A 23817-nucleotide genomic window follows, 5' to 3' on the forward strand; every position below is an offset into this window, starting at 1 on the left:
TTTTACATTTTCATTCAGTGCATATTTCCAACTTTATTAAATGGAATGAGATTATATTACATGGGTATGTCATAACAGTCGAGCTTATCATGGAATCTGTCATGGAGTTCACTTCATATCAATACTACACTTCACTCTGAAAAAACATCACAGGCACAGACAAAATAGAGAACATTTTTTAAAACAAATTTAAAGTATTCTATCTACTTCAAACCACACTAAAAGATACATTTTAATAAAACAAGCAATTCCTAAACTCCTTTCCTAAGTCTGACAAGTTCAATCCATTCGAATCTTCTGGTTTGTCATCCTATAAATGATGCTATCATATCCGGGATCCATGTTCCAAATATTGTAAGCAGTGATGATCACAGAGAAGGCCAAGGCGATCATGATCCAAAGTATCATGTTGAAAATCACTGGATACTGAAAATTATAGTTATATGCAAGGTTGTAGGGACTTGGATTCTACAATGAAAAAAGAAAAAAAATCAACAAGGATAAATTTTTTCAAAAGCCATTCTTTTTCAAAGATTTAATTATTTTTACTTGAAAGGCAGAGTTCCAGAGAAAGAAGGAAAGATGAGAGAGAGAGAATCTTCCATCTGCCGGTTCACTCCATAAATGGCTACAACAGGTGGAGTTACAGGCTTGTCCAAAGCCAGGAGCTTGTTCTGTGTTCCCTACATGGGTGCAGGGGCCCCAGCACTTGGTAAGCTGGGTTGGAAATAGAGCAGCCGAAACTTGAATTGCCATCCATATTGGATGCCAGTGTCACAAGTCAAGGCTTAACTTGCACAGCATCTGCCCCAAGGGAAGAATTTTAAGATTGGAAATGATCTCAATATAGTGGCTAGGATTCATTTGTCTAACAGACATTTATTCATAATTGGCATAAGATATCACTTGCACCAGGAGGAACTAATGGGGACCTTTGTGGAGAGGGTACTTGGCAGTACTGGTCGTAGTATAAACTGGTCCAGCTGCTTGAGAAAAGTTGGCAACACCAAATGAAGTTGAAGGTGTGCATATACTGCGCTTCAGGAAGTCCACAGCCTAGGGAAGACGTCTAGCTATACCCATTCCAGGACACACATGAGAACAGCAACAGAATGCATAGTTGTAGTAAACCCACACAAGGGTTGTAACAGAAATAAAGTGACAGAACTACAGCCATGTTGATTACCTGGCATGGTTTTCTTAAAGACAATACTGAGCAAAGAACCAGAAGAAGATGTGCAGTGTGATTCTATTTGTAAAAAATTCAAATACAGATGAAACCAGATGATAGCACACATGCAGCCCAAGTGTAAGGAAAAGCAGAGCATGACAGAGAATAGGCAGGCTAATAGTCACCTCTGGAGAGGGACGGACAGACCGAGAAGGTAGGAGCTCTTGCCAGGCACGACTGTTCTCTTAAGCCACAGGGAGTTAATATTTTCATTCTTTTACTAGTATTAACCAGCTTATAATTTTAAAGAGGGAAACAAATGGTGCATCAATCCCATCACCTGTCTTGGAGCCGGATCTGCCAGGCCTCACAGGAGGGGAGAGGAGAGGAGAGAGGATCAGTTCCTGGCCTGGCAAAGGCATTGATGATAAAAGTGAATTCATTTTGGCCCTGAACACTTCAACAGTAGGACGACAGCAGGACAGGGAGTAGAATCAGGGAAGACATGGAGTATCTGGACTTGTACCTAGGGGCACGGAGAAGTCAGGGGCCACTTCTAGACAGGAAGTGAGTGACACGATCAGGTTTGGCTTAAAAAAGGTGAAGTTTGATGTCAGTCTGTAGGATGGATCTGGGACAGGCCAGCTGAGCAAACAGGGACACAATTTAGAAGGCAGTGCCGAACAGGTCAATCAACCACCTCAGCTAAATGTTGGGCAGCGAAATACTGGGCAAAGGAAGACTCTATGATGGACTGTGACAATCAGTGGATTCTTCAATGACCTAATCGAGCTGGGAGTGGTGAGACTGGCAGCGATCCATAACTGGAGGACTATTAAGACTACTTGAGCAAGTATCTCAGAGCATGCCCCACATCCGGGACTTTGGGCGGGTGGGAGACTGGGTGGGGATTCTCCCTCAATATCCCCCTTCACCTCAGATACATAAATAGTATAATAAAAATATATATTAAAACAAAGAAGAAGAAGAAGGCAGTGCCATAGTGAGGTGCGAGAAATGAGGGCACGGTGCCTAGCAGTGCGAATGGAGAATACCCACCCAGGTTCTATCTGCCCCACTAGGAGCACGCGATCAGCATCTCCTTACACTCAGGGAAGCTGGGCGTTTCAGCTGGAGCAGAGAATGGGGACGCACATGTGTGTGTTACCGCAGAGAGCTTAGGGTTGAAGTGAAGATCTCCAACCCTGGAAAGATTATTGGTTTCTCTTCATAAGCAGGTTCCCTTCCCCATGCCTTTGACAGGGATGACTCAATGAATTTTAGTGTATTTACAGAGCTGCACAGTCATTGTCACAACCTAATTTCCGAAGCCTACAAAGATACTTCATGCTGAGGCCTCTCTCCTCTGGGAAGCAGGACAGAGCATGAGTACAGAGGGGCTGGATGTACCACAGTGATGGCCAGTGACAAGACTGAGGGAATCGGAGACTGCACGTTTCATACTGACTTCCCGTTTCAGAGCATTCACTTTGGTCTAGTATGTTTAGCAAAAATGGTCTAAGGATTCGAGGTGGTGGCTGCAAGGTATTAACTCACTAACCAGTGACAAAGACACATATATTTTACCATGGCCACTGACCGTGCCTCCAACCCACTAAATGCTTAAGATCAAAGAAGGAGCCTTATCAAAAGACTGTTGAAGTCAAGTCAAATTAGAGTCGTGCACAAAAGGGTCACAATGAACCTGTGCCACAGAGACGACGAGGCACCTCCTAGAGGAGTGGCATCCACAGGTGGCGGGAGCCTGCCATCCCCGCAGGGGCACTTTGGATGCCTCCTCATGTCTACCCATATCTGAATGGCCTTTTTGGCTTTGACAGATTTGATTTTTACCCCAGACTCAACTGCTTGCGTGGTGTGATTACACCCACAAAGAAGTGAGCATTACTGGCAAAGAAGTGGCAAACTGTAAATGAGAAACCTTGCCTTCAACTGAAATTGATTGTCTGATTCACCGACTGCTCCTTTGTGTCACCCACAGGAGCTACAGGATTGGATCTGTTTTTTAAAGTGACCTTTGTAAGTTTTAAAGCAGGATGTAAAATCATACTTACATCTTGTTTTATCTCAAGGATGGTCCTTGCCTTCCTCCCAGCGGGTGAGTCGAATGATTTGATAGTCACTAATTCCACCACAGCATTCCCACCATACAGATTGTACATGTCATCTGCAAACTGAAAATCTCTTATTAATGTTATTTGTCTCAAATACATCTTTATCACTTCTAAATGGACAAATAAAGTCTTTACACAAAATGGCTCAACTGAGCTAATTAACATGCATCACTCACATTCTTTTTAAAAAATGGCTTATAAATCATTAGTGTAGCCATAAGCCATATACTTACTGGTGGTTCACAAACTACACTATGTCTTATTATTTTTATTTTCAAAGATTTATTTATTTTTATTTGAAAAGCATAGTTAAGAGAGGAGAGACAAATCTTCCATCCACTAGTTCACTCCCTAGATGGTTACAATAGTCAGAGCTGGGCTGGTCAGAAGCTGGGAGCTTCTTCCAGGTCTCCCAGGTAGGTACAGGGAGGGGCCCAAGGACTTGAGTCATCTGCTGCTGCTTTCTCAGGTATATTAGCAGGAAGCTGGATTAGAGGTGGAGCAGCTGGGATTCCAACCAGTCCCCATACAGGATGCTGGCACCACAGGCAAAAGCTTAACCTATAATGCCACGGTGCTAGCCCCTACACTATTGTCTTAGAGAGGTCCAAGTCTTCAAGCTTTTGATTATGTTAAAATATTCAGAAAAGCATTGAGCTTGAACAGCTATTGAAATTTTGAAAGTGGTTGCTTTGAGACTGAACTTGTTGGCATATAAACTTGGGGAGGGGGAAGATAGAAAGGGAAATGAAGAATTCCTCCTGATGTGGGGCCTTTGGTGCAATTTAGGACAATTGGTGACCCATATCATAGTGCTGGGTTCTAGTTCTGGCTCTGCTCCCAATTGCAGGTTCCTGCTAACACCCACATTGGCAAACAGTAGGTAATGACTCAAATGCTTAGGTTTCGGACACCCCTGTGGGAGAGTGGACTGACTCTGAGGCCTGGCTTCAACCTGCTGCAGTCTGTGCTGCTGGGAGCATCTACAGAGTGAACCATGAATGGGAGACTGTTCCTCTCTGCCTTTCAAGCGAATAGAAATAAATCACAATAACACCGAATCTTCCTAAGTGGTCTCTGTTTAATCACAAACTTCTGCAAGGCCTTACTAAAGAAGTTCAGGTGAACAACTTCAAGGGCAGAGGAGACCATGCATTTCTTAAGCACCTACTAAATGCCTGTTACTATGCTAGGCAGTCTACCTCGGCTGTCTCACAGTGTTTAACACGTACAGAGTTTTAGTTCAGGAAAATGAGAAAGTCCTGGTGATGGAGGTTGTGCAATATGTCAATGTATTTAAAGCCACTAACACATGATTATAGCACTGAGTCCAGCACAGTAGCCTAATAGCTAAAGTTCTCACCTTGCCTGCACTGGGATCCCATATGGGCGCCAGTTTGTATCCCAGCTGCTCCACTTCTCTTCCAGCTCCCTGCTTGTGGCCTGGCAAAGCAGCAGAGGACGGCCCAAAGCCTTGGAACCCTGCACACCTGCGTGGGTGACCTGGAAGAGGTTCCTGGCTCCTGGCTTTGGACCAACTCAGCTCTGGCCATTGCAGCCACTTGGGGAGTAAACCAGTGGATGGAAGATCTTTCTTTCTGTCTCTCCTTCTCTGTAAATATGCCTTTCCAGTAAAAATCTTTAAAAAAAGTGATTACAGTGCTAAGTTTTACATATTTATACACAATCCACATATGCACAGTACTGCGCTGGAGGTATCACTTGCTTTCTAATGCTGCTCCTTCCAACATTGGGAAAAAAACCTCCCACTATGCATACCCACTTCGGACTCTACCCTTGGCCACTGTGATAAGGAGAGCCCTGCAGAGGGCACGGGAGACTTGACTCATGTTTCCTGGAGCAGTTTTCCATGTGGAGGCTAAGAGCTGGGCACACTCCACACTCTTACCCACACTGAAATTTACCTTTTGCAGGGCATTCACAAGGATCTTAGAAGCATCTTGAAATTGCTCAGAGTCTTGTCCATAACGTTTCCCAATTTCATCCAAACCTGCCAGCTCCAGCGAATACAGATCTGGAGAATGGTCCTTGGCTAGATGCTTATGTCGAGACAACTGGGGAAAAGAGAGCAAAGCGTGACAGCAGACAAAGTAAGGTGTCGCACACAGCCGTTCCAAGTGTTAGGCCTTATTTATTGACCCATGCCAGTGTCTCAACAGTCTAAAATGGGGGCAAAGGCAACTGGTTTTAAATAGGAGTTTTTGATAAAAACAAACCTAACACAAATCTTAGGTTTAGGAGCAGTGCCTGGACTCTGAATCTTTAATGAAAGCTCTTCAAAAACTGCCTTGGTTTTAAGACTTCAGATATGAGCCAGGGGGTGAAAGAATAGAAGGGTAGACCAGCCTGATGAGTTCAGGAATCTACGAGCCCCCCGTGGTTAGAGCAGAACACACCTCCCATAGCCCCTCTCAGATGGCATCCTAGGGCTACAGTGCTTGGCTTGCAGAACTTCTGCTTCCCCCAAGGTGATGCGCGCTGAAAAGTTTAGGAACTGATTTTGGCAGCGAGCAAACAGCTAAGGGGTTCCATTTTAGCCACAAGGATGATTTTGTAAAATGCATTCACCAGAAAAAAATTCAGGCAGATTTAGTCTCTTCTTGACTTGGTCAATAGCACTATTAGCTCCAATATTATTTCCATGGTCGGCCCAAAGATACCAGAATCAAGTCTTAATATCTTAGAAAAAAATTGATGGCTAAGTTAGGACTATAGCCAAGGTGGTGTTCTTATTCCCAGGCCTGTATTCTTGGAGAATATACTGTCTCTCTTAAAGGTATAAATGCATTTTTAAAAAAGTATAAATGCAAAATAATGACTCTAAACAGGAGATGAATTTAAAACTCCCTAACTTCGCAGTTTTCATGAAATCCTAAATATCAGACATCAACTTTCCCACTGTCCTTCAGTATCATTCAGGGATCCTCTAAAAGCTAAACAAAATTGAACTAAAACGTGAGGGCTGTCAACTTACCAAACTTGAAATGTCATGTAATACTTGCAGTTCAGAGAAGAAGAGTAGGTCAACCTTCAAAGCCAAAGGAAATGAGCATTATTTTAAATATGCATCAGAGAGCTGTACAAGGGGACCTCAAGCATTCTTGAAAAATGGAACTAAAAGACATGTTTTTTCCATAAAGTGCATTTCCCATCAACTACTTAAAGAATGCTATGATTTCAAGTTTTCTGCACTGAAATAAATTTACCTCTTAATTCCATTTTTCCACAGACTTTTTGAAGTTCCCTTCTGTTTGCCATTTACCAAAACAAGGCACAGGATATTACAAATGTCACTCACGAAAGAGAACGCCTACAACTGTGCTCCCCTCGAGAGGTTCGCTTCCATTGAAAAAGCTATCAAATGCTGTTTCCAAAGAAAGAGGTGACCGCCATGCCCTGGCAGGGTGATCACTACTCCATTTTTCATACACCCACATTCTACAGTGGGGTTCCCTCCAGCTGCACTGCACTGAGATCCTGCCAGTGGCCCAGTTTGCTCACTCCCTTTGACCACTTTCCCTGCTGGTGGTCTTAGCCATTCACAGTGGATAAAGAGACAGGCTGCTGGCAAAGAGGTATGCCTCGTAATTATGAGGGTGCATGGGCAGGTGGGGAAGCCACAGGGCAGGAGCCAAAGGCAGGGGTGACTCCAGAACCAATGGCACTGCACTGAATAGTGGCTTTCGTGTAACCATGTCTGCAGGTTTCACTAGCCGCCAAGGAGACACGGTGATCTCCGGCCTGTCCCGTAATTAATTGGGAGGTGGGAGATGGTGGGGGAAATGACACAGCCCTCATGCTAGAATGTAATACTATTTCCTACAGCTCAGCTTATTAATCAAATCAGTTTGCTCATGAGATCTGTATGAGCACACCAATATAGACTCTAGTATGGCACAATAATTGCACAACTTTCATTTTCTGAAATTTCAAAGTTTCCAACATTTCAAACAGCATGAGAAATGGGAAACGAATAATGACATTCATGCATTCAATCCAGCAACCACACTCCTTACTTCATTGTTCCTACTCAGAGAGTTGAGGGGAAGGGAATTGAGAACAGAGTTTTCTTGAAACAGGCGATTACGGAGCTGTCGTAAGGTGACTGACAGGTCTTCAAACACGGAGTTTGCCTTCCCCACCATATATACTCTCTGCAAGGAGAATCCAAAACACCAAGTTACATTCCTCTGGACACACAAGACTGACAGCATGGATCACAACCTGAGTTTTAAAATTATCACTAAGTAATGAAAGGCTAGTTTTCAAAGCATCAGTACAAATTATTAACTTACTTCCTCACTGGGAGCCAACTGCAAAACGACTGGAGTTTCTTCAGAAAACAAGGAGTGAATGGAATTGGCAACGTTGTCAAGACTAAAAGGAACGGCCTGAAATTTAAGAGTAAAACCACAATTATTACCTGAACCAATATAGGAAGGAAAATCATGGAGATTGGCATTAAAAAGGAGCTGTATTTTAAAAAGGGCAATGGGGCTTTCCATGGTAATAAAGATGCAAATCATTTCCAAATCAAGTCGCTGCTCCAGGGCACGGAAGATCCAAGTGCCCCCTAGAGGTCTAAGTCTATATTTTGCAACATGCCTAAAGGGAGAACTAACTGGCAAAGGTCTACCACAGATCATTTTCTGGTCATTTGTGTATGCGGAGCAGCAAAACATTTGGTTTCAATAGTGATTCAATGTACCACAACGAATGTGTATTCCACAGTAAAATATTAATTTGCACCGAAGAGAAGGAATCGGAACAGAAAGAAATGCAGACCTAATTTTTCTCTGTGAAACTTTAAAATTGTTCCCTAAGAGCTGGGGTTTGTCTTCAGACCGTCTGAAGATCTGTAGACAAGGACTGTAATATACACAGCAACAGTGAGGACCACATGATGATAGTAGTCTGAAAAAAAAACCCAGTTATGATTAAGACCTAGTTTTTCCACTGGATTTTTTTAAAGCAAAGTATAACATAATAGACTGCACAAACCCTGAGTTCCCAGTTCAGCAAGTGTTGACAAAGGAATGCACTTGAGTCACCCAGCCAGATCAAGACACAGAGCACCATCAGTGCCTTGGGAGCACCCACTTGTCCCCTCAAAGGTAGCACACTCTGACTTATGGCATGGCATATTTGTTTTGCTTTATGTTATTTTAAAAAGATATATTGGAACTAGTGTTGTTGCAGCAGTCAACCTAAGCCACTGCCTGTGCCCACAGCCCTTGTGGGCAGCAGCTTAAGTCCCAGCTGCTCCGCTTCCAATCCAGCTCTCTACTGATGCACCCTAGGAAGACAGCAGAAGGCCCAAGTGCAGCTACTACCCACATAGGAGTGGCAGGCTCCTGGCTTCAGCCCGGCCCAGCTCTGGCTGTTGCAGCCACTTGAGGGAGTGGACTAGCAGATGGAAAGTCTCTTTCTCTCTCTCTCCCCCTTCTCTCTTTAATTCTGCCTTTTAAAGAAATAAATCCTTAATATATAATTTTTTCTTCTCAAAAATACTTGCTTATATTATTCTAACACGTGGATTATTCTAACACGTGGTAGTGGTTTTATTTTTGATTTATTTATTTGTTATTGGAAAGGCAGATTTCCAGAGAGAAGGAGAGATAGAGGAAGGTCTTTCATCTGCTGGTTCACTCCCCAAATGAATGCAATGACTGGAGCTGAGCTGATCCGAAGCCAGGAACCAGGAGTTTCTTCTGGGTCTACCACGTGAGTGCAGGGTGAGTTTTGAGCCATCCTCTACTGCTTTCCTTTTAATTAATTTTTTTATTTTTATTTTTTACGTTTCCTCTACTGCTTTCCAAGACCGCAAGCAGGGAGCTGGAAGGGAAGTGGAGCAGCCGGAACTAGAACTGGCTCCCATATGGGATCTTGGCGCTTGGAAGTGGAGGACTGACTACTTGAGCCATTGCACCGGCCTCTGATGGTAGTTTTTTAAATGGCGATTTTTTCCCCCCAGTAGTTCCCTTTCCTATTTAACAGTTCATGTTTATAAGTAGCAAATTAATGCTAATGTAGTACAGGCAGGAATCAATGTGATTATACACATCTTACTGATGAAATCCCAGCATAAAAATTAAGCTTATCAATTTCTGGATACTGCAAAATGAAATCAATTTCTTATCTTATTCAGGATGCACATTAACTCTTCTAAAAATTCTCTTAAAATGAGTTGATGAGTAACTAAAGAGGGATAATGAGTAACTACAGAGAGCTCAAACTTGTAAAATCATACCACAACCAGCCTGCTTGAGGCAGCTGCAAGTGGTTTTGCCATCATAAAGCTCACTTACTCAGCCTTGGAGGGACACAAGATACTTCTAATAAGTTTAAAGTTGAAATATATGTATACAAGGGATCTTCAAAAAGAAGTGGGGGTTTGGCCTTGGGGTGCAGACACAAGCGTCCTGCATCAGAGTGCCTGCTTGGGTTTGATGTCCCTTGCCAACCCCTAGTTCCAGCTTCATGCTAATGCGAACCCTCAGTAGCAGTAGTGATGGCTGCACCTGCTGGACTGCTGCCACCTACACAGGAGACCTGGACTGAGATCCTGGCTTTCAGTCTCAGCCCAGTCCTGGCCATTGTGGACATGTGGCGCAGAAACCAGCAGATGGGAGCTTGGGTGCTTTCTCTGCCTACTAAAAAAAAAAATGTGTATTAGTATAAAACTGCATGGATTTAAAAAAAAAAGATTTTTACTAAAAAGGCAGATTTACAGAGAAAAGAAGAGACAGAGAAAGATCTTCTATCTGCTGCTTCACTCACCAAGTGGCCACAATGGCTGGGTCTGGCCTGATCCAAAGCCAGGAGCCAGGAGCTTCTTCTAGGTCTCCCACACAGGTGCAGGGGCCCAAGCATGTTGGGTGTCCTCTGCTGTTTTCCTAGGCCATAAGCAGGGAGCCGAATAGAACATGGAGCAGCAGGGACATGAACCAGTGCCCAGTTGAGATCCCAGTGCTTAGAGGTGGAGGATTAGATAGTTGTGCCATCATGCCAGCCCCATGCATGGACCTTTTTTTTTGGGGGGGGGGAGGCCATCAAAATAAGCATCTTTTAATTCTATTTCTCACAAACTTTGAAGTATCCCCGTACATGAGCAATGACACTAACCCGCCAGCAACATTTCGCCTGGTGAAGTGGCACTGTGTTTAGGGAAGTTGTAGATTAAAAGTCACCTGTCCCTAAGCCACCACACTGGAGAAGTTGATGAACTGGAAGAAAGGCAGGCTGAAAAAAAGGAAGTGACTCCATACACAGCTAAGCTAGGGAAGTAAAAGGCTTGGGTGCTAAAAAATCTGTTTTCTCCCCCATATTAGAAGGCTGTCCATATTTGTCCTGGAATTTTTGTACTCCTATGACATAAAATCTAATTAAAGTTGCAAACTAATCAAACAGGAGCTTCATTAAGCAGAATCCTAAGACCATCTGTTAAGTAGGAGGTTAGAAATCCTCCTGTGTGTGTGAGGGGGCATGAGGAAAACAAAGCAGCAGTAGCCGCTTGGCAGCAGCCCAGCATTTCCCACTGTGCAGTCCTGCCCAGACCCTGTAACTTTACAGGTGGTCCCAGCCTTTCCCCCCAGGAAGGCTGCCCAGGAGAATCCCCTCTGCCCAGCCAGCTGGGCAACATCTGGTGACAAAGCCTTCACCGCCCTCCCCCAGGAAGGCACCACCTTTGTGCGGTGCCAGGTGGACTAGCCAGCTTGGGAGCACCGAGTACGGAACTGGGAGGGATGGTTCCTGCTTCACACCCAGCAGCCCCTCTGTTCTGGAGAAGAGGGAGGAGGGGAAGAGGGAGAACTGACCCTGTGCCCAGGCTGAGTGCAGACGGCGTGCTCAGCTCCCAGCTTTCCCCCGGCCGTCCTCCAGCCTGCCCGCCTGCCCGCCTGCCCGCCTGCCCGCCTGCCCGCCTGCCCGCCTGCCCACCTGCCCACCTGCCCGCCTGCCCGCCTGCCCGCCAGGTGTGTTCCCTCATTCATCCCCGGCCCCTTGCCTTCCCCGGCCTGAGGGAGTGGGTGCTCTGGCTCGGGTTCTGTCTGCAGAGGTGCCCATGGGTCCTGATGGATGCCCTGCCCCCTACACCTTGCTGACCATTGCTGTCTGTCTCACGTCTGACTTCCTTCTTGCGAGAAAACAAGAAGCTACCCCAGCCATCTCTGCTAACACTTCTAGATCTTAAACACTATTGTTGAAGGGTCTGTGCTCTGAGCCTTACATCTCACTCCCCAGCTTTGGTCAGGAAAAGTATATTCTGAGCGACCCATGAAAAGTCAAGCAACAGAAAGAGTTGTTTGCCCAACTTCCTGGTGTGTGGAAGGGGACTGGTTAGTTCCCTTTCCAATGCTAACTTTGTTGCTATATGCTAATGAAAGTCTTGAAATGGCATTTTGGACTTTTCTATTTAAAGGAACTCTTTTACATTGATTCGTCTCAGAAACTGCACAATAAATTGGAAAAATACTCCTTGTGAACATAATCTGCCTTTTCATCTGCATATGGTTCTTTCCTGCTTTACTGGCATTTACTGTGAAATTCTTTTGGTTTCTAGAAGCTCACTAATTTTCAATCTTGGCCCATCTACATTGTCTAACATGCACATATAAGGCTATACATTTCCCTTCTCTTACCCCTTCAGCTGCACCCCACAACTTTGTAATATATACTACACTCATTGTTATTCAGTTCCAAATAATTTAGAAATCTCCACAGTGATTTCCTCCTCAAAACATGAATTATTTAAGAGTGCATCTATTCTCTTCTGGTGCAACTCTCTTCTTGTTGACTTTTTAAAATAAATTAATTTGAGTTATATATACACATTGCTTAAAGAGACAGTTTCCTAAGACTTTGTATGCAAATTTGCCTCTTCCCTCATTTCCTATTCCTTTGAGGCACTCACTTTTCAATCCTCTAATTGCTTCCCTTTGTTTTTAGCACCATCTCTAAGACACTCATATTGCTGAATCTTGATGTTTCCCAGTTACTGTCCATTATAGAAAATATAGGTTTACACAGCCCCTCCCCCATCTCAGGCCAGTACTCTGCTTCTGGCTCTTCCTCTTCCCAACAGTTCTACTGGAATTTTCCCTATATCAGTATCATTTTGTTATTATATCAATAGGCATAATATTCCCAGCCTAGCCTTATACTAAATAATTGTTACTTTTCCTTTCTGGTTCTTCCGGTCTGCAATAGCAATGATGAGAAATGTCATTCAACTCTCATTCCTGTGTAACACTGATGTCTTTCCTGTCTGATAGCTTTCAAGGTTTGCTCTTTCCTTCTTCAATTTCTCCAGATCTAGATATTGATTTGGCTTTAGCCTCCTGGGTGTTCAGTATGCTTCAAACCTGAGGAGTCACAGCTGTGGTTTGTTCTTATCATTTCCACATATATTCATTTTAAACTGACAAATCATTGTAGATATTTATGAGGTACAGTGATGTTTTGAACTCAGATCGCTGGATTCAAAGTCCACAGTGTTAACCATCACACCATAGAACCACACACCTACAGTGATGTTTTGATATGTACACATACAAAATCTGCTGCCTCACATACTTTTCCTTTTTTTTCGCATATAACTAAAACATCTAATATCTACTCTTTAAGCAATTGTGAAAAACACAATGCGTTTTTATTCTACCATTCTTTGCACCGTTCTGTGCAATACTAAAACATGAGCCAGCAATCTCACACAAAGGAAATGGAAGTAAGCTGAAGGGATGGCTACACTCTTGTCCGTGGCAGCCATAGCCACAACAGCCAAGACAGGTGAGCAACCCACACGTCTGTCCTGAGATGAATGGGCTAAGAAACTGATGTAGCCACACAACGAAGTATTATTCAGTCTTAACAGTGCAACAACAGAGATGAGCCAGGATGACGTTATGGTAAGTGAAATCAGCCAGGCACAGGACAAGCACTGTATGATCTCACTTCTACACGGAATTGAAAACAGCTGACTTATACATGTACAGAAGAGACTGGTGGTTAGCAGAGGCTGTGGAGGGGAAAAGGCTAATGCAGATCTGAACAGACTTCTCAACAACCATTCTGTTATTCTTATATTTAGCTGTGCTGTGGTTAGAGCAGGTGCTTTACATCATGTGGAATTCTTCATCCTTCAGATGTGCCCTTGTGACCCAGCACACGGGTCATTTTTTGCAAGCATTCCAACCATATGTTCCTGGCAGTAATTTACCATAGGCCACAGCAGTACCCAAAAAACAATTCAGTCTTCCTCAAACCTCGGCATCACACAGATCACAGTCTTGTTAAATGCCATGACATTAAACTTGTAGAAATTGGTAGTTATTTTGTATTGACAACAGTACCACATAACATAAATGTGTTATAACTGTCTCATAGTTTCAATTCTTTCAAATTTTTTATACTTTTAATATATGTACTTAAAAATTTTCTTGGAGATTGGTTTAAAGGGATAAATTTTATTTGTTGCACCTGCTGACTCTCTCATGATTTTTTTTTCCTCCAAGAGTTTTGTAAATGTGACTCATCTTCAGTGTTTTTATCGAAGGAGCTCCAGGTTGTGGAGGTGTCCCTATAGGGTGGGTCACCTGAGTTGTGATGACCCAGTCTGTACACAAATCCTGTAATTCTGATTTCTCTTAGGTGACTCTTTGAGACTCACAGCTGGAGTTTCACTAGTCTTCAAGTAAGGTTGATAGCATTTTGTGGTCCCCAGCCCTCCGCAGAGAGCACAATTTCAGAGTTAGCTCCTGCTAAACTGTGGCTTCTGAGCTAGCTAGCTTCTTTTTGTGTCTTTTTTTTTTTTAAAAAATGAAATTTTAATTTTTTGTAAGCAGGCAGACAGGCAGGCGAGGTTGATTCCCCAAATGGTCGTAACAGCCAGGGCTAGGTCAGGTCAAAGCCAGGAGCTGGGAATTCACTCTAGCTCTCCCATGTAGGTGGCAGGGACCCAAGTACCTGAACCATCACCTGCTTCCCAAGGCTGTACATTAGCAGGAAGCTGGAATTAGAAGCAGAGCCAGGCCTTGAATGCTGGTAGTCTGATATGGGATGCACACATCCCAAGTAGAGCCTGTTACTGCTGTACCAACTGCCCACCCCCAAGTGTTCTATTCCTCTCTGGCACTGTGCGGATACCTTTCTTGCTTTCCTGTTTCATTACACCTGTAGAAATGACTTTGCCAAGTTCTATCTGGCACTTGAGGAAGAACACTCACTTTTGGCTCCATCACTTGTGGTGACTGAAAGCCTGGAAGAAGTGAGTCTGCAAGCCTCTAGTCTCCTTACACATGGAGATGCCATGCTGCAGGGAAGGCAATGTTCCCGGAAACTCTGGCAGACTATTGTGAATGGGATCATTTAATTCTGATCTCAAAAAGTGCTCTCACCTGTTTGGAACAGCCACGTCTCAGTGAATTGACACTCACCATGTCATGTTCTCAGAGAAAGTGTTTTCCAGATCATGCTAAGGAAACCGTGCTTTCAAGAAATTGTGCATCAAACAAGAAGAGGATGTTTAGCAGATAGTTCATAATGACAGCTGACCAAATCAAAGACTAGATCCCCTTCATTTCTTCTAGTTGGTACTCACATTCTCCAATGGGTATGAAATGACATCTTCCGGAGGCAGAGCCAGTTTGTCGACTCCCTTCACCAGCACCATAATAGTGGCCCGGGGCCGGTGGAACAGGTCACCCACTGCGAGTCCTGGCCAGGAGAGGTCCTATGCAAAAGCAAAAAAAATGGTGCTTAATGATGAATGCAGGAAATCACCTCCCAAACATCAAAGCATCTGAGCAGAGCTATAAGGGGGCCTGGGGTGACACTGGTTAAGCCAATTCCCAGGGAGAGGCAACATTTCATTGAAGGTCATCATTGTGACCTCATCAAGAATGTCAATTTCTGCCTCAATTGATAGATTTGAAACAAAATCTCTAAATCATCTGCAACTTTCTGTGGAAAAAGATAGGTGAGTAAACAAAATTCTTTTCAAATTTCAGCTTATAAAATATTATCTTCTTCAGCCAGCATTGGACACTTTTTCTACATAATCTTCCCCTTTATATGCAGAATATTTTTCTTTATCTTTCTTAGTGACCTATCAATACTCTCAGTTTTTAAAAAATATTTATGTATTTGAAAGAGTTACTCAGAGAGGGGGAAGAGACAGAGGGACAGGAACTCTGGTTCACTCCCCAGATGGCTGCAACAGTCAAGGTTGGGCCAGGCCAAAGTCAGGAACCAGCAGCTTCTTAGGTGGTAAGGGCCGAAGCACTTGGGCCATTTTTTCCTGCTTTCCCCAGGCCATTAGTAGGGAGCCGGATGGGCAGTAGAGCAACTGGGACTTGAACTGGTGCCCATTTCAGACACCACCACTTCAGGCAGCACCTTTACCTGCTATGCCACAATGCCGGCCCCAAGATTTTCATTAAAACATTCTCTTCAGAGTAAGCTCATTTTAAATAAAATTCCTGTTGAAAGTAACTCATCTTAGTTTACTAATAATTATTTCTAAAGGTTAACAGTCATTTTTATTCATGTTTAAGGCTATAAAGAATTAGTTACAAATTTCATCTAAGGACCAGCATTTGCGGTATAGCAGCTTAGGCAGCCACCTGCAATGCAGGCATTCCAATTGGGCACCAGTTCAAGTTCTGGCTGCTCCACTTCTGAGCCAGCTCCCTGTTAATGCACCTGGGAAAGCAGCAGAAGATGGCCCAAGTGCGTGGACTATTGCCACTCATGTGGGAGACCCAGATGGAGTTCCAGGCTGCTGGCCTTTACCTGTTTTAGCTTTGGCCCTTATAGTCATTTGGGGAGTGAAACAGTGGATAGAAGATTGATTTCTCTCTTCATAACTCTGCCTTTCAAATAAACACATCGAAAGAAAGAAAGAACTAACGAACGAAAGAAAGAAAAAGAAATTTCACCCCTAAGTGGAAACAACTTTGGTTGCGTGACGAGACTGCAAAGAGTTCAGGGGCTCCACTTTAGGCCCAGCAGCAGAGGAGCTCCCAAGCAGAGCTTTTGCTTTGAAGGGTGAGAAGAAAGTTGCTTTGGGTGACCGCTGAAATCTAGAGACCGTGTCAAAAGCACCACACTTAGAAAATGGGAGGAAACAATGACGGTAGGACAGAGCCAATTGCTGTGTCCTTGCTTCTTAAGCCCTCAGCTCTCTCGGGAGGCCAGGATCTTGGTCCTTCTGTTAACAGTCCACATGAGTGGCCAGTTGCTGCAATAGGTTCTAGTTTTGTTCCAGCCGAGCAGGAAGGTCCCAGGCTGCCCTGCAGCTACCAACCACATTATCTGCAGAACCTCAGGCAGGATGTAGACACAGTGCCATATCACGTATTGCAAATCGATGTATGCCCTGCACTGAAGTGAAAGTCAAAGCTCATACATGTCATTCATACTGGGACAGCACATTTTTTTTTAATAGACAAAGGATTTTACTACTCTGACTAGACAACGGCGTGCCTCATGGCTTATGACTTGGCTTCAGAAGCCAAGCTTGAGGCACTTCACCAAATCCTCCAGCTCTACAAAGAGGCTTTTTCACTGCGTTTATCTGTTGCAAATGGAGCTATGTTGGTTCGTTGCTTTCTTTGAGAAGCAACAGCAGCCATTCCAAAGCGGCACACATACTTCTTTCACAGAGAAGCCCATGGACAGCGCAGCCACATCTGGGATTCGCTCTCCTGAGATGGGCCAGTTGCCATTTCGGAAGACCACAGACGCCGGAGATTTTAAGATACTGAATTCATTGCCTAAGACACCTGAGGAAAGAGCAGATTAGGAAGTGAGTCACAAGCACCACATACTTCTTGCAACCCATTGGGAAGATTAGGAGATGGAATTCATGTTTCCTTCTTTTCTAATGACACAGCACATCAAGCTGAGATTGGACAAAATGCCGAATCCTAAGCAATACATTACTTTTCAAAGGATCCCTTTAAGAATTTATGTCCACGCATTCTGCTGGAACAAAGATAGCCTTTCCAAAGCAGGATTCCCCCTTATGATTCTAGAAGCTTTCCTGGCCCTTCACAGGGGGGCACACAGAAATTTGGCAAGAACCAGAGATGCGTGACAGGAACACTTCATCTGTTTCATGGAAAGAGGTGTTTCCCAAACTCTAGAATCAAAAATAATAGCCAGTAAGACCTGTAAACCAAAAAAGAAAAGAACAGAACTCCATGGCATTGCTCTAGAATTAAAACAAAACAAAACAAAAAACCGTCCTGGCACAGACAAAAAAAAAAAAGGGAAGAAAGCTTGAAGTCTCTTCATAACTTTTATCATCAGTCCGACCGAATCCAAAGTCACCCAGTTACCGCAGCAGCTTTGCGTATCTTAAGATGGACCACATCCTTGCTTAGTGCCCATAGGTGAACCTAGTGAAATGCAGCTGTCAAATGGGGCCGTCAGTCAGAATATAAAACACCAAAGACTTTAGAAATAAACTCCAGAAGAGTATCTGCAGTTGACACATGAAGAGGGTGAGAAAAGACCTTCTGCAGTTGAGAGTCAACCCATTCAAGACTCTGGGGTCTGGGATTAAACAATGAAGGATGAGCGGAGGGGCTATTTTACACAGCCCCCAGCGCTCAGGATGAGGTGTCTGACTTCCACACATATGTTATGTACTGACCTGGTCATGTGTAGCGTCCACAGGGTCAAGCAGCCAACCCAGACTTCTTAGTTCCTGTGTAAACATTAGCTGCAAATCCAGAAGAAATCGGAGTGTGGAAGGGGGGGGGTTCTCTAGTATGGGGCAGTTGGACTTCAGTTAACTCACAATGTTATTCTCTTGACCTAACTTATCATGGAAGGGTATGAACCAAGTTGAAAGCAGCAGTGACTGGGTGTTACAGTGTTGACAGTAAATAAAAGGCCTCACAGTGGTGCTGATACAACCTTAGGAGTTAGGAGTTCTAATTCGGTCACCAGAGCAGGAATTTCCAAAGAGTTCTAGCCAAAGGCAGACCACCACCAAAAAGACCCAGACAGACATCTAGTTCACTGAGTAGGAATATAGCAGAAGCAAAGGAAAATGGGACAGCAAGAGACCCACACTTTCCATGTGCATTCAAACAACCCCCTTCTGACCTGGAAAAACCACTGTGTTGAGCTGTGGTCCGACTCAGCAGACCCCAGTAGGGCTGTAGCCTCATCTTCATAGTTGGGAGTCTGCTTGCAGGCTGCCTGCACACCAGGGGCATAAGCACTTGGCAAAGCCTTTGAGTGCCCTCCTTCCCACCCCCACCCCCATCCCCACAGCAATTCTGCTTTCCTGAAGGTATCCTATCTCTTGGGAATGTCTGGCAGGAAGCCACCTGGACACTACCGTGATGGGGGACACCCCCAATCCCCCCACCGGACTGACAGCATCATGATGGCTGGCAGACAACACCGCAGTCCCAACACTCTTGCCCTTTGACGAACCTCTCCTTGTGCCAGCTGCCAGAGCTTCCTTACTAAGGTCTCTCGGGGTGTGTGTGTGCGGCGGTGGTGGTGGGGGAGACACTAGAACTTGAACCACCTGCTCCCTCGCCCCCACCGTTTACAGCAGCTGTGTAGAATACAAGCTCTGCGAAAGCCGGGATTTCCATGCATCTTGTTCACTGACTCCTCGGGGCTGGGAACGCTGTGGCCTGGCACGTAGGGGGAGCAGGGCTCACTGACTACTTAGTATGAAATGAATGAATTGGAGTCTCCTCTCGGCCACCTCCTTTGCCCTCGCTTGGTTCTTGCACTGTGGCATAAAAGCATGTTGGGGGTTGGGGGTGCTGTCATGTGAACATTATAACCACACAGGGCCCTTCCTGTGGTCCTCCCAGGCTCCCCCAGGCTCCCGGCCTCTTCCCTCCCAACACCCCACCCCCCTTCAGAGGGGGAGCAGTCTGCCACCAATGGCTTCTCTCCTGCCTCTCACCTATGTGCCCCCTGCCCTACAATAGATCTGACCTTGTCACTGAAATGACTGAGCCACTCCAAAAACCATCTTTTAGTGCTGAAAGCCCTAAGCATCACCAGCAGCTCCTTCCCTCCATGGCAATCTCCTGCCTTGGGCCTCAGGAAGCCAGAGTGCCTGGTTTCGCTTCCAGCCACTCTGCCGGCTTCAGGCTCTCCGCCATAACAGCCACTGCAGCAGTGCTGCTGCAACTTTATACACCTCCCCCTTTCCAGCACAGCACTAGCACACAGTCCCCATTTGCACTTGGGGCACTTTAAAAAGTTCAGGGAACATGGAATTGGGTTTATTTGGGGAGTAAGAAAATTTTTGAAGTCCACACATAATCTTTTTTTGCTATATATATATATATATATAGTTTGTGAACTTTCTGAAGATCTTGTGTTTGACATCAAAGTCTGTGGAAAATAGAATTTCATTGTGCACATGTTTACAGCATTTTGAAGCACGCTGGGGGGGCCCAGCACAATAGCCTAGTGGCTAAGGTCCTCATGTGAGCACCGATTCGTATCCTGGCTGTTCCACTTCCCTTCCAGCTCCCTGCTTGTGGCCTGGGAAAGCGATGGAAGACAGCCCAATATCAGCATCCCATAATCAGAGTATCTTTTCAGATCCCAGCTGCTCCGCTTCTGATCCAGCTCCCTGCTAATGCACCTGAGAAAGCAGTGCAAGGTGGCCCCACTGCTTAGGCCCCTTCCACCCAGGTGGGAGACTCAGATGGACTTCCTGGATGCTGGCTTCATTCTGGCCAAGCCCTAGCTTGTTGTGGTCATTTGGGGAGTCAACTGGTAGTTGGATAACCTCCCCTAGCTCTTCTATATGTATGCATGTGTGTCGTTGTGCCTTTCAAACAAATATTTTTAAAAACAGACATAAATGCTAAGTTCTAGTACATTCTCATGGCACTCCAGCTAGCATACTCTGTCTGCTTCTGAGATCTGAGGACTTCACTTCTAACCCTCGCTGCTTTTCCAGTCTACAACTCGCCCATCCACTCCTAAGGCTGTAAACAGCAAACACACACTAATGGCTCCCTGATCTTTATTTCCAGCCTCCATTTTCCTAGAGCATTAGACCTACACACCCAGCAGTTTATTGAGCATTTCCATGGGCTCAGGAGGTTCACAAGTGAAGTCACCATTTCTCTATGGGCTTCTCTATCTTCCCTCTCTCGCAAGATGACACCACCTTCCATTTAGCTACTCCAGTCCATTCTGCACCACTCTTAACCACCCCTTGAATGCTGTTTTTTTTTTCCCTAAGTATCTCCCCTCCCTGGATGGGCCTCACCAGGTTGGTGGCAACTGCCTGTCGCGTGCCCCCATTCATGTTACTCCCTGGTTCCAGCGTCCCACCACTTTGCAAATACAGATTTGCTGGGTCATTTTTTTGGCTTACATACTTTCATTCCCTTCAAGGCAAAATCCCAAAAACTTCCAGGGAATCTCAGCAACCTTATTTCTGGGGCCTCCCCAACTCAACGCCCAGACAGTCTGGCCCCACGAAACCATCTGCTCTTTTGGTCTCACGCCCCTGAGCTTTCCACGCCTGCTGTTGCTTCCCACCATAACCTTTGGCATGTCTGCACTTGTAAGACACTGCTCCTAGGGTCACTGCCCGCAGGCAGCTAGCTCTTCAGTGTCCTGCTCTGGGGGCATTCCATCAGGAGCTTGTTACGACAGGTGGATAGAATCAGCCAAGAACGTCCCCAAAATGGAACCTACTTTTGTCCACTGGGTTAGCAGTGAGTGAATGAACTCCATCTTCTACATGGCAACCCTTCAGATTCCATGTGTTTCCCCTTGACCTTTCCTTTCCAGGCTAAACATCGGGATTTTTTTTTTCTCCAGATGCTTCTCATGACCTGGTATTCATCACCCAAGTTCCCTATGTTTCTTGTTCCCTTTCTCGCTCATTCCTTAGTTTCCCCTCTAGTCTCATAATGCCGTTTTGAAGGATTTTTATTCTTTTTCTGAAATGGAGAAGGTAGAGCTGCTAACCATGTTTTCCATTAAGTCATGTTTGGTCATTGTGGAAAATAACTATTTAATCTTGGCAGACAAGCCCAGGCAAAGCAGAGCCGACAGGATCAGAACCCTGTTCTGTGAGCACTAGACTACTCTAATACAGAAAGTCTGCTCAAAGCACCGAACAGGAGCAACTCCTTGATCTCGGACCCAAAGTAAACAGCAAAACCCAAGCCTCGCGGAATCACAGCTCTATCGGACATACGTGAAAACGTGGAGTTTCAACAAATGTTCGGTTCAACTGAAATTATCAGAGGGAAGATTCTTTCCAATTTGAAAAGCAATGCACCCACTCTGCCAGGTTGCTAGCAACCTGACCACTTGTTCAGTATGAATGAAAGTATGTCAGCCCAGTCCACCGCCATCACAGCCCGCTCTACCCCCATCACTGTCACATTCTTGCACAGTCCTAGGACCTGTGCCACAGCATGCCGAATGCAAGAGCCGGCCCCTCCCCCGGGAGCCAGCAGATCTGGATTCAAATCCAGGCTTGCCGCTTACTCCCTGTGGGGGCTGGGTAGTGTATTTGGGCTCAATCACGCTGCAAAATGAGGCCCCATACCCTCTTCTAGGAATTGCTGCAAAAGAAAACACGTTACCACACTACAAAGCAAAAGGCCACATACTAGTGGACTTGCACTCCTTTTATTAAATGGTAGCCAACCTGGGCTCCAATCGGAAAGCTGCCATGTATTTGTGACCCTAAGGAGGCGACTGACATCCTACTTGCCCTTAAAATGGGGAACTGTGACACACTTGTGCGAGGTGCTCTATATTCGCCTGAAAAAACATATAATCACATAAATCAATGACTCCACCTCAACTTTTACGTCCTGAGACATCTACAAGGCAGGGGAGGCCGTTCTGTCCACTGCTAACGACAACCACTGGATATTAGGGCACCACGTCAACGCAAAACAAGGCAACAGCCCGTGGAGGCTAAGAAGTCTGCTTACCCTTCGTGGCGGAGGGCTACGGTTCAACAGTTCATTGAGAAAAGCATCCCCGTTCTCCGAAGGGCCTCCCGAGCCGGAAAAGGAGGCTGTGCTGACCGGAGGTCGGCGACGCGGCAGGCGGAGGGTGGAGGCGGCTTGAGCCGCACCGCCCCTGAGCCGATCGCGAGGAAAGACCAGTGCAGAAGCTAGGCCGCCGTCGGCTTCCCGCACTGCGGCACGCGTCCCGCCGCCGCCCACCTGCGATTGCCCACGACCCTTCGAGCCTTGCGGCACGGCCCCCATTCCCACCCCCACTCCCGAGCGCGCACCCCGCCTGCCCGGGGTTCCCCGCCTGCCCGGGGTTCCTCACCTGCCATCAGCAGGGACACGAGCAGAATGAGTGCAGCCATGGTGCCGCGGTGGCTGCAACACTGCAGAGCGACGAGGCAAGCCCGCGGAGACGCCAAGCCACAACCGCTGCGTGAAGGGGAGACGCGAACGGGCTCGTTCCGACCTCCTGAACCAGTCCTTCGCTCCCCTCCGCGGGGATAGATACTTCCTTCTCCACCAATCGGCGGCTACGCCGCAGACGTCGGCGATGACGCAACCCGGGAGTCGTCAGCATGATGGGCGGACCCTCAAGTGACGGATCGAGGGCTCTACCAGTGGGAGGCAAGGCTCCAACAGCCGAGCAGTTCCGCCCCCAGACCCGTGATGACGGGTCACGAGATGGAGATAGGGTGGGTGGTCAGCCCAGGGCGGATGCCGGAGAGGGTCAAGGGGTCTCTAGAGCCCGTGGGGGTAGAAATGCCTCCAGGTGCGGGCCTTTTGGTTTGCGTCTGCTGGTCTCTAACCAGGGTGAGTGTCTGCCCGCCAGGAATTCCAGCTGCGGAACTGGGGCGAGCTTGGGGTTTTATGCTCTACCCAGATCTGAGCACCTACAGTGAGCCGGTTCCTTGGCATAACGCCTGTCCTCGCAAGAGGGGTGCCAGATAAAATTCAAGACAACCCTATTAAGTTTTAACTTCAGAACACTTTTAGGATGTTGCAAATATTTCAAGGAACCTCATTAGACTCAAATAAACATTCCTTGTTTATGTGAAATTCAGGTAGAACTGGGCATCCTGCGGTTTGATTTGCTAAGTCTGGCAACTCTACCTCCAAGCACTTTCTCATGCATAGTGCTCAAGTGGGACTGAACGTGCATTACTTCATTCTTGCAGTCATTGCTTCATTCTGGCCTTGGGTGTGTCAGTCAGTGTGGGCAAGGGGTTCGTGAGGATGGGTGATGGCTAGGCATTCTGAGCACACCAAAGTTCTGTCTTCCCGCAGTTTGTAGTCTGTTGCCGAGAAGTGGCGCGGTGTAGCAGCTGTGGTTGCAAAGAAACAACGTGCCAGCTTGAAACCTAAGAGATGGCTCAAGTTTTGGAAGAAAGTAGGGAGAGTCCAGGTACCCAGGACTGTGAGGTATGACAGGGAGCCAGCCTGCTCAGGTGAAGCCTGACCGGCTTGCGTAGAGTGACCGAAGAGATTGTGTGGGGAGAGGGAC

General features: G+C 45.9%; 1 protein-coding gene across 1 annotated transcript; it reads right to left on the minus strand.

Annotated features, from left to right (window-relative positions):
- Positions 1 to 22828, minus strand: ATP6AP2 (ATPase H+ transporting accessory protein 2). Its single transcript, XM_004587846.3, has 9 exons — positions 22639 to 22828; positions 16978 to 17108; positions 14924 to 15055; positions 7623 to 7718; positions 7344 to 7481; positions 6302 to 6355; positions 5232 to 5381; positions 3247 to 3366; positions 1 to 468 (listed from the first exon to the last, which is right to left on the minus strand). Exons 1-9 carry the CDS (start codon positions 22676 to 22678, stop codon positions 280 to 282), a joined length of 1050 nt encoding a protein of 349 aa, XP_004587903.1. The 5' UTR covers positions 22679 to 22828; the 3' UTR covers positions 1 to 279.
- Between the last annotated feature and the right edge of the window lie 989 nt (positions 22829 to 23817).

This window comes from Ochotona princeps, chromosome X, assembly GCF_030435755.1.
Source record: "Ochotona princeps isolate mOchPri1 chromosome X, mOchPri1.hap1, whole genome shotgun sequence".
Classification (NCBI taxonomy): domain Eukaryota; kingdom Metazoa; phylum Chordata; class Mammalia; order Lagomorpha; family Ochotonidae; genus Ochotona; species Ochotona princeps.